The sequence below is a fragment of the Chiloscyllium plagiosum genome, unplaced genomic scaffold (assembly GCF_037043375.1).
Source record: "Chiloscyllium plagiosum isolate Xiang-an unplaced genomic scaffold, Cpla_swu_hap1 HiC_scaffold_39, whole genome shotgun sequence".
NCBI classification, from domain to species: Eukaryota; Metazoa; Chordata; class Chondrichthyes; order Orectolobiformes; family Hemiscylliidae; genus Chiloscyllium; species Chiloscyllium plagiosum.
In genome coordinates this window covers 8530719-8542205 of record NW_028270177.1, presented here as the reverse complement: position 1 = coordinate 8542205, position 11487 = coordinate 8530719, and the positions used below count along the sequence as shown (strand labels likewise).

Here is an 11487-nt window from a genome sequence, read left to right as displayed (position 1 = left end):
CTGTGGGTGCGTGTTCCTGCATACATGTGTTCCTGTGTGTGTGTCTTCCTGTGGGTGCATCTTCCTGTGTGTGTTCCTGTGTTTGTGTGTGTGTCTGTGTGTTTATGTGTGTGTGTGTCTGTTCCTGTATGTGTGTGTGATGCTGTGTGTGTGCGTGCGTGTGTGTGTGTCTGTTCCTTTGTGTGTCTGTGTGTCTATGTGTGTGTGTGTGTGTCTGTTCCTTTGTGTGTCTGTGTGTCTATGTGTGTGTGTGTGTCTGTGTGTCTGTTCCTGTGTGTGTGTCTGTTCCTGTGTGTGTGTGTCTGTGTGTCTATGTGTGTGTGTGTGTGTCTGTTCCTGTGTGTGTCTGTGTGTCTATGTGTGTGTGTGTGTGTCTGTGTGTTTGTTCCTGTGTGTGAGTGTATGTTCGTGTGTGTGTGTGTGTGTGTGAGAGAGAGAGTGTGTGTTCCTGTGGGTGTGCGCATATCTGTCAGATGGATTAACAGCTGGTAGCTGGAATCTGACCCTGTGGGATGCCTGATCCGGTAACCATAGTGATCAGGATATTTATTGCATCCACTAAGCAGTATTCATTGTGGACTTTAGCCTATAATCAGATAGGTGGAGGGGTAAGGCGAGCAGTACTAGATTGCGACTAGAGAGACAAACACATCATTAAAGAGGAAGGGAAAACAGGGAGGCAGCAAAAGAAATGGTAAAAACAAAACAGGAGAATCCCAGTGCTTTCAAAGTAATTCTTAATGTGGAAACACAAAGCAATAACTTTTCTTGTTCCAATTGCAGGCTAAATTTTTCACTCAAGATGAAATCCATGGTGAGTATGAGTCTATACATAGTATGGTATGGTATGTTTGTTTAGTTATGTCTCACAGGTTATTGGAGTCCCCAGTGCCTAAACTCTGTTTCCCTGTTGTGGTGACAATCCCCTCTCACTAAACACCCCTCCACTCTGCTGCCTTTGTAAACTCGTCTTCACAAGTTCATATTCTATATTGTGAGGAAATGACATGAGGATAAACCTGTGGAGGGGGTCAGGGGGAGGGGTGATCAGTGGGTAGGAGGTCAGTGGGAGAGGGGACAGTGGGAGAGCTCAAGGGCTGGGTCATGGAAAGGGGGTCATTGGGTAAGGGGGTGTCAGTGGATAGGGGGGTCAGTGGGGAGGGGTCAGTGGTAAGGAGGTCAGTGATTGGGGGGGTCAACAGGGAGGGGTCAGTGGGGAGGGATTAGGGGTATCTCATCACCCTCAGCAAAATCGTAGACTCTTAAATAAATAGATTTTTGCTAATTACTTCAATTAACGCCTCCAATATCTGCCATTGGTGCTTACTACATTGTATCTGTGTCTTTGACGCTGTCCAACTACCCCCCCCCCCCACTCCCTACCCTCAACTCCCAAAGCAATAGGGGTGGAAGAGAGGGATGATTGTGTTAGGGAGCTGAGATAATGCTGGACTTTCTGAACTTGCTCCAGACTGTGTCCAGAGGATGGGACAGATTCCACCCTCAGTGTCCAGTTCTGCCCACTCTCAGCTTGCTGAGGGAGCTGCTGGGACCTGCTGTGTGTGGAGTGGTCAAAACCAAGAGAGAATGGGCCAAGTGCTGGCAGGTGGGACTGGATTAGGTTAGGATAGCTGGTCAGCATGGACGAGTTGGACAGAAGGATTTGTTTCCGTGCTGTACATCTCTCTGACTTGAAGTTGGAACCGTTCGACAGCTGCTGTCACCTCACCTCAATGTGCTTGTTACACATGGACAATAACCCAGAGTCTCTGGGGAATGTGAGAATCAAATCCCCATGAAGAGAAAAAAGTAGTGTTTCTGCAATAATTTGTACTGAGTTAGAACCACAACAACATTTTGCATTTATGTAGCGCCTGAAACATTGTAAAACGCCCCAAGGGGATTCACAGGTGTAGGATTAGGCTGTAAAAGGAAACATTAGGATTGCAAAACAACAATTTGATTAGCGGGTAGGTTGTATCTTAAAGGAAGAGAGGCAGGTATCCAGGTTTTGGGATAGGAATCCCAGAGGTTAGGGCCACAGGCAGCTGAAGGCAGGGCCACCACATGGAGTGATTAAAGTCCAGAAATCAAAGCCAGGAGTTCCAGTCTCCAATGACAAGCACAGTCCGTAGGAGGAGCAGAACCCTATAGAGGCTGCAACGATGGCCCAGAATCCCCAAACCTTAAACTGCAGCTAAAATCCCAGAGCTGTTTAGAACTAAGAACCCGTCAGTCAAAAGGTGAAAGAAACAAACAGAACAGCACACACAATGAAAAGATACATAATACATCGATCGTATTTCATAGAGACACACCCACAGGAATAGAAACTATTAATTCTAGAGATATTTAATCAGGTTGAACGGGGGAACAGTGTTTAGTTCAATCCCTGATCAGGTTCGGCTTTGTTCCTCTTTGCTAACTGTCAGAATAAGTCATTTATTATTTAACTCTTTTCACTTGATGCAGTCAGCCAGCTGCAAGGCTGGATTGTCAAACAGATGGAGGTCAGGGTTAAAGTAAGAATGGTAACTTGCCAACTCAGATAGAGGCCTCTTATTACCTAAATAGACAAGAGGGTTCTATATGAATGCAGGGAGGTGCCCGGTTTGATCCTAGTCTGGATGGAGTTAGCTAGCCTCAGTGAGTCAGGGGAGGTGATGGGATTGCTCAGTGTCTGTTGAGGACATGGGGAATCATAGCCAAGTGAGAGACAACACTTCAGGAGAGGAGAGTGAACTAACTCCACAGAGGCTGGTATTCCGTCACCAAGTCATCCTTTATTTATACACGAACAGTCCTCGGCTATCATACTGCCTCATTCAGAGCCGACTGTCAGAATCTCTGACTCTCCTGTTTGTATCTGTCAGCTGGGGCTCCCTGGTTGGACCAGGTTAACAGCCCCAATCAGGGAACACATATTCTATGACATGCACCTGGCTGACCATGTTACAATCACTACAAGGGGAACAGGTCAGGAGTGAGACTCATTCACGGATGGACCAAGCCTGCTATTATAGTTTCCCTTTACAAACCATTGACTTTAATTTCCCCAGTATATACTTTACAAAAGCCACATTACAGTAATTTCTTCTATAATGTGACATTGCATTCCTACGCTATATAAAACATCATGCAATACAAATAACACTTAAAGTGTTGGCAATATAATCGTGTTACAGCCAACACACGTTTTAGATACAGCATTCCCTATTCGCCAATCGCATTACAGGCGATTCGCATTCCAAGAGACGCGTAATAGTTTTTGAAGTACATTTTGTTTCAAAAAGAAAACCAGTAATTTCATGCTGGCTTCACCTGAGATGCAATCATAAATCTAGATGAACATTTCAATCTGCAAATATTTGTTCACTCGCAGCAATTAATGACCTAAATGACCTCAGAATTTACAACAAACTGAATCTGAAGCTTTAAAAACAGCAGGCCTCATTAAACACAGCTCACCTTAGCAGCCGAGTGACACATCACAATTTGCACAGTGTAATGCTGCACTGTTATTGCAGTAATGAGTGTGATTCTCACACAAACAACATTTCACAGCAATTGAAGCTGACAGTGATAGTGTGTTCTGTGACATGCCCGATCTGTTTTCTTCAGAATTCAAAGAGTGCTTCTCGCTGTATGACAAGAAGCGCAAAGGCAAGATATCCACTGGAGACCTGATCACAGTGATGCGGTGCCTGGGTACCAGCCCAACCCCAGGAGAGGTGGACAGACACCTGCTGCATCATAAAATCGGTAAATGCAATTGTTACCTAAAGTCTGCAGCGCATAAACAGGCCATTCAGCCCACCTCGTCAACGCTGGTATTGATGCTAACTCCTCCAACCCTTCTACACTTAACCCTATCAACATAACATTTTACTCCTTTCTCCCTCATGTGCATCTCTAAATTCCCCTTAAGTGCATTTGTAGAGTTTACCTTGGGCTAGTGAGTTCTCCTGTTCCAAGCACTCTCTGTGGAAAAGCTTCTCCTGAGTTTCCCATCAGATTTATCAGTGATTATCTCATTGTAATGTTGCCCACTTAAGGTCTCCCCCACAAATCACAAGATTGTGATGAAGTAGAAAGCAGCTATTCAGACTATTGAACTATTTTGTCTACCTAGCCCTTACACATTTCACAGGTAACCCCTCAGCCTTCTGGCTTCCAAAGAAAATACCCTTGGCATGTTCAATATTTGGTTATAATTAACTCCTCTCAGCTCTCTGGTCTCTTTGCTAGTAAATCTTTTTTGTATCTGTGCTGTGCCTCTATTTCAGTTTTGCAATTATAGAGACCAGAACTGCGGACAGCACTCCAACTGAGGTCTAACCAAGTTTCTGTATGTGATACAGTGTCTCTGCTTTTCCATTGTATTCCTCTAGAAATAAACCTCAGAGCTTTGTTTGCAATTTTCTCTGCCTTAACACAGAATGGCAGCTTTGTTACAATGAGAAGGAGGCCTCTCAGCCCATTGGACCCATGAGTAAGCATCTCATTTAGTGCCATTCCCCTTCTCCCTGTACATTCTTTCTTTTAAGATAAGCTTCCAGTTCCATTTTGAAAGCCTCAATTGAATGTTCCTCCACCACTCTCTCAGGCTGTGTATTGCACATCCCACTGCATGAAAAGAAATTCTTCATTTCACTCTTGCTTCTTCTACTAATTATGTCAAATCTATGTCTTTTCATTCTTGATCCTTTCACAAGTGGAAATATTTTCTCCCAATTGACTCTGTGTAGACCCCTCATGATTGAAGCCCTTTAATTATATCTCCTCTCAGCCTTCGCTTTTCCACAGAGTTATGTCCCAGCTTCTCCAATCTATCCTCATAACCAAAGTTTCTCATCCCCAGAACTACTGCTGACCCAGCCAGTGATACCCTCTAGAGGAAAAAAAAACTCCAAATCTTTCTGCACTCTCTCCAAATCCTTGACATCATTCCTAAAATATAGTGGCCAGAACAGGACAAAAACACCGAATTATTAAAGTACAGAAGCAGCACATTCAACCCATCAGAAAATAGAACTACTATCAACCAACTGTTGAATTTTGTTAAATTTTACTCAATATTCAACACTTGTGAGGGTTTTCATGCAAGAGTATATCTTTGCAGCCGCCACAGTGATCCAATGGGACTGAATTTTATCTAATGTGGCACAGAGTTATGGAGGCTTGAAGACACTTCACCGAGTACCTCATCTGTGCCAAATTAGCTGATTTCAACCAGTGGAGCAAATGAATCCAGACTGGCCTTCACTATGGGAGGTGGTGTATTGGTAATGTCACTGGGCCAGGATAATGCTTTGGGGACATGAGTTCAAATCCCACCTTTGCAGCTGCTGGAGGTTATCTTCAACTAATTATACTGGAGTTAGTGTCTGTAAAGATAACCATGCAACCATTGTTGATTATTCTTTAAATAAAACTCAGGTTCACTGATGGACAGAAACCTCTCCTTACCTCTTCTGATCTATGGGTGACTCCAAACCACAGAAATACAGTTGACTCTTTGTGGCTCTATATTAAATGGCCCAGCAAGCCACTCAGTTCAAGGGAAATTGGGAATGGGCAATAAATGGCCCTGCCAGCAATACCCACTTCTCATGAAAGAACACAAGAAAAACAAAATGGCAAAACATCAGCTTGCATCCCCTGTTCCACTACCACTTGGAAATTGTGAATGGATTAAACAGTGAAGTCTCAATGGTGGAATAGTCCATTGACGAACAGGCAGGATTCCTGGTCTGAAGGGATACTGGGAAAATTGTGAGAAGGATGTCAGTATGGTTCACCAGTTCATTGCCTCACTAGGAATGTTTCCTGGAATGGGCCTACATGGATTTATGGACAAAAGCAGAGATTGTTTTGGTGCCAACTAGCATTTGGCAGGGGTGGAGGTTTTTTTTCCTCTAGAGGGTATCACTGGCTGGGTCAGCATTAATTGCCCATCCCTAATTTGCCCAGAGGGTAGTTAAGAGTCAACCATATTGATGTAGGTCTGGAGTCACATGTGGCCAGACCAGGTAAGGCTGGCAGATTTCTCTCCCTAAAGGACATTAGTGACCCAGATAATTTTTCCTGACAATCAACAATAGATTTGTGGTTATCATTACACTCTTAGTTCCAGATATTTATTGAATTCAAATTCCACCATCTGCTGTAGTGGGATTTGAACCTGGCTCCCCAGGATATTACCTGGATCTCTGGATTAATAGTTCAGCAATAATACCATTAGGCCATCACTTACCCTAATCAATTCTCCCCTAATTTATTTCCCCAGTCGGCAGGACACTGCTGCTCGTCATGTCCATGAAGCAAGTTTAACTGGAATTGGATTCCTTGGCTTTATACCATGAGATGTAAAACACTAACACAAGAAATTTAGTTGAAAGCTGTTTTCCCAGAGCGTCGGAGGCTGAGGGGTGACCGTATAGAGGTTTATAAAATCATGAGAGGCATGAATAGGAAAAATAGATAAGGTCATTTCCCTGGGGTGGGGGAGTCCTGAACTAAAGGACATAGGTTTAGGGTGAGAGGGGAAAGGGACCTAAGGGGCAACTTTTTCACACAGAGGGTGGTGCGTGTATGGAATGAGCTGCCAGAGGAATTGGTGGAGGCTGGTACAGTTACACCATTTAAAAGGCATCTGGATGGGTATATGAATAGGAAGGGTTTGGAGAGTTATGGGCCAAGTGCTGGCAAATGGGACTAGATTAAGTTAGGATATCTGGTCAGCATGGACGTGTTGGACCAAAGGGTCTGTTTCTGTGCTGTACATCTCTATGACTCTATGACTCGAAGAAAGATCATTGATCTGAAATGTTAACTCCGTTTTCCACACTCCACAGATACTGCCAGACCTGTTGAGTTTCTCCAGCTTTCGTTTGTTCGTACCCACACAAGCAGGTTGGTTACACTCAACCATGATGAAGCCACTAGCTAGACCCCAGTTGGATGATTGTGTTCAGTTTGTGGCACCAGACTGTAGGAATGTTGTCCGGAACATGTTTGGATTTCACTGACACACGCTCAGGAAGAAGGGGGGTGTCAAGCAGCATGACTGGCTCGTGCAGGAAGACAGAGATGAGGGTGGTGGTGGTGGGGAAGGGGAGCTCGGAGGGGTTGGTGGGTGTTGGGGGCTTCAGTGACAGAGCCGGGGGAAATGAAACTGTCGAACTTTAATCTTTTTTTAACCAGAGAGAAATGGTGAACTGGATTTCTCGACGTTCCTTGCCATCATCCACCAGCAGAAGCAGCAGGAGAATCCACAAAAGGAGATTCTGGAAGCTATGTTGATGACAGACAAGCAAAAGCGAGGCTTCATTACAGCCACTGAGCTGAGGACCAAACTGACCCAACTTGGCGAGAAACTGACAAACCAGGAAGGTGAGAACCCAGAGTATAAACTCTCTTTTTAAAATCTTCCTACCAACATTTATATGGTACCTTTCAAAACACTTGTGATGTATGGATTTTGAACTAGTGGCATGTCAGTTATGGTCGATGAGTGTGTCAAGGTATTTAGTTATTAACTTGTAAGTCTTTCCAAATTCATTTTTAAAACAAGTGTCAGAGATATAGCTTTTAATATGAATTTGTTTACATGGGTGGGTTTTTACAAGTGAACCAAGTGAAGTATAGAGCATTAGGCTTTGATAAGAAGGATTTGGAATGGGTTTTTTTTTTGGTTTAAGTGAAACACCCAAAGCTTGAAGAAATCTTTTGGTCAAAAGTTCTTGTTGAAGCTGGATGTGTAGAACAGTTTTGTCTGAGAAAAGAAGAGGTTATAACTGCTAAGAAGTAGATTACTTCAATGTAAGGATTTAACTGAAGGTTCCAAACTAGAAATGTTTAGTTAAAAGCCTGAAGGAGTATTTGAAGCTGAGAAATTCTAGTTCAGGTTAATAATGACTCAAAGTAAAGGTTTTCAGATTTTCCAGAGGGGGATTGACACAGCACTTATGTTAAACCCAATGGAGGTGATATAGAAGAGAATTTTCCCTGGTCTGAGTACAGTAACTGAGTTTCCTCATTTCCCCTTCCCCCACCTCACCCTAGTTCCAAACTTCCAGCTCAGCACTGTCCGCATGACTTGTCCGGACTTGTCCTACCTGCCTATCTCCTTTTTCACCTATCCACTCCACCCTCTCTTCCCTGACCTATCACCTTCATCCCCTCCCCCACTCACCCATTGTACTCTATGCTACTTTCTCCCCACCCCCACCCTCTTCTAGCTTATCTCTTCACGCTTCAGGCTCACTGCCTTTATTCCTGATGAAGGGCTTTTTCCCGAAACGTTGATTTCGCTGCTCTTTGGATGCTGCCTGAACTGCTGTGCTCTTCCAGCACCACTAATCCAGAATCTGGTTTCCAGCATCTGCAGTCATTGTTTTTACCTGAGTACAGTAACTAGCTGCTATTGAGACTAATGGTATTTTGTGCTTCAAACTCTTTAATCTTGTGATTTAAATATAAATGTTTTGTTTATTCCATTTTAGCTTCACTTCCTTAACGTAAAAAGCTTCTGTTTTATGTTAAAACCAAAGCTGCAATGTTGTATGCCTGTATTTCAGTAAAAGACTACCTTGTTCAAACCAAAAAGCAAAATATGACTTATCAAGCCAGATTTCAGTCTGGCTCCTGACTTGTCTAGCTGGATCATACACACTTTACTGCCAATGAACCACTTACTGAATTGTACACATTATTGTTTGAAATGCAGCAAATAATTTGTGCATAGTAAGATCCCACAAACAAGCAATTAAATAAAGACCAGAAATCTGCTTCAGTGATGGAGTTAAGGGATAGTTATTGACCAGCTCCCTGCAGAGAGGTCCCCTGGTCTTCTTTGCTTATGCTGTGGGATCTTTACACATTCACCAATTGGGGAGGTGTAGCCTCAATTCATTTACCCTCGCCAACGGATGGCACCTCCGACAGTGCAGCATCCCTCTGGCCTGTGACTAGAGTATGCCTGGATTCTGTGTCCGAATCTAAAAGCTACAAGCTCCTGTCCCAATGATGGTTGTGCTCCCACCATGCCGAGGCTAACTCTGTCTGTTGTCCTCATGTCTCCTGTTGCTGGTCTCACAAAAACTAGGCGCCTGCAGTCCCTATCCCTTCTTCTACCCTCTGGAAACGGGAGGATTATGGATGAGAAATCAGAGAAGCATCAGTCCAGACCAGACTGCTTTCAGGTTCACTGGATTATTTCTTGGGATGAGAGGATTTTCTTAAAGGAGAAGCTGAGTAACATCAGACCCAGAACGAGAAATTATCTCACTGAAACAGTAAACTGCTGAGGTGCTGTTTCCCTTGGCTGGGGAATTGAAAACAAGGGATACAGACCCAGGATGAAAGGTGGGGGGGGCGAAGGTGAGGGTATTTTGGGGAAATGGTGGTAAACAGAGAGTAAATGTGGAGCTCAGACACAAGCTCTGAATGGTAGAACTAGCTGGAGGGCTGAATGGCCTTCTCCTCTTTCTATTTCTTATATTCTTCTATTTCTACAAGAGTCAGTACCTTTGGGGAAAGAGAAGGAATTAGGGGAAGGTGTTGGGTAGAGGGGTCTTTTGATGAGTGGACTCAGTTACAGCTATTCTCCACACACCAATAGAAATGGAGATTAAAATAAGAAAATATAAACGGTTAACTAAACTGTGTACATCGATTTTACAGTTGATGACCTCCTGCAAGAAGCAAATATCCCCCCGAACGGCATTGTAAAATACGAGGACTTCATCCGGAGCATCACCCTCCCACTCGCAGATTACTGAACTTCTATCAAATGATACACCAAGGAATTGGAATACCTCAACGCACCCTCTCCAGGTTAAACCACCCAAATTATCTACTGATTGACTCCAATGCTACCCAAGGGACGATCAGTTGTTACCCCAAGCACCAAGATAAATACCGTTGAAAGAGTTCATTTGGTCTCCCTTAAATGTGCAAATCTTTCTTCTGCATCACAGTATCCACCTATCTCTTAAACAACTCAAAGGCTCCTCCTCTCTACTACTCTGCTCAGAATACATTCCTAAGTGTTGGGCACACAATGTGTGAAGCTGAATTTATTTTGTCTTCATTCATTGGATTGTAGGCACCACAGCATTTAATACCCACCCTAACTGCCCTTGCGAAGGTGCTAGTGACTAACCTTCTTGACAACTGGGTGGCTATTAGGATATTTCAGAGGGTACATAAGTATCAACGGCTTTGCTGTGGGTCTGCAGCTATATATGACTCTAGGAGGTGCAAGCTTATCACAATTAACTTCCTGATAGCAACCCTAGCTTAGTCTTTCTTGTTGCTATGTGTACAAGCCTTGCCCTCCTGTCATGGTTAATTCTGAAGTGGCCTTCTCAGTCCTCAGTTTTCTGATACTACTTAATTAATATCTTTGATGGTCTGACAGACTGATGCCTCTCAGTCACCTCTCATCAAGACAGGGATGCTTGACCTTTGTAGCTACAATGAAAATCTGTAATTATGTAGCACTTTTAACTTAGTAACATTTCCCAAGATACTTCATAGAAAAATTATCACCCAAATGTGATAGCGAGCTACCAAAGGTGACGTTAGGACAGGTGAGAGGTAGGTTTTAGGGTGTTTCTTAAAGGGAAGAGAGAAATAAAGAAGGAGAGAGGATTAGGAAGAATGCCTAATACCTTGGCAGCTAAGGACACAACTGCTTCTGAAAGCTCAGGAACAGACCATTCAGACCAACTAGTCCACTTTGATCCAACTTTAGCCAAACTGATCCATGACTTCCTCCCACTCTACTTCATGTCATTGTTATAGAGGCCTTGTTTGTATTTACTGTCCCCACACTGACCAGACTGATGGGTGTCAGCATTCCCAAAGAAATCACTGAGTCTATCAACTCAAAGCAACGACAGGGATCTTCTTGATTAGAGCTTTCTGCAAATTCCCAGGACTTGGGGCTTCACGATGAGCTGCTGGGATTGCTCTACAGGAGGAGACAAACTCGTTGTGGAAAGGGATATTGGAAGTCGCAATCTAAAGGGACACAGTAAGTGTGGGGGTCCCATAGATAATCACACACAGAATGTCCCCTCAACTTTGAGTTATGGATTGCTCCAGTGCCTGAGAATTTTCTTTGATTCTCTGTACAAGCCTCAAACTCATGACTTTAGTTATGTTCAAAACATTGTACATAAATTTATACATTTTGTGTGTCACTGTAATTTGAGATAGGTTGAAACATATAAAAATAAAGGTGATTTATCTGAAGTGTGTGCGTCATTTCGATCAAGGCTCCCCTGAATCCCCAGGACCTGCTTGTGAAAGGTTTCACTCCCTGCACCTGCCAAAGGGATAGGTAGTGAGAGACTGTTCAATAATCTGCTTTGAGATATGTTCACATTATTTAGGTACGGTTCCCCGACATCTTTGCTATTATTCATGGAACTGCAAGTCAACAATTTCAGGAGAAAATTGGGACAAAAATTTCAC

General features: G+C 43.5%; 1 protein-coding gene across 1 annotated transcript; it reads left to right on the top strand.

Moving 5' to 3' along the window:
• The first annotated feature begins 590 nt into the window (after positions 1-590).
• Positions 591-11284, top strand: LOC122540905 (calmodulin-like protein 4). The gene is made up of 5 exons (XM_043677187.2): positions 591-694; positions 784-814; positions 3622-3762; positions 7207-7395; positions 9688-11284. Exons 1-5 carry the CDS (start codon positions 692-694, stop codon positions 9783-9785), a joined length of 462 nt encoding a protein of 153 aa, XP_043533122.1. The 5' UTR covers positions 591-691; the 3' UTR covers positions 9786-11284.
• Positions 11285-11487: the final 203 nt, after the last annotated feature.

Coding starts and splice junctions, on each gene's coding strand:
- LOC122540905 (XM_043677187.2), top strand. Junction 815..3,621: donor CACTCAAGATGAAATCCATG/GTGAGTATGAGT, acceptor TGTTTTCTTCAG/AATTCAAAGAGTGCTTCTCG. Junction 7,396..9,687: donor GAAACTGACAAACCAGGAAG/GTGAGAACCCAG, acceptor TCGATTTTACAG/TTGATGACCTCCTGCAAGAA.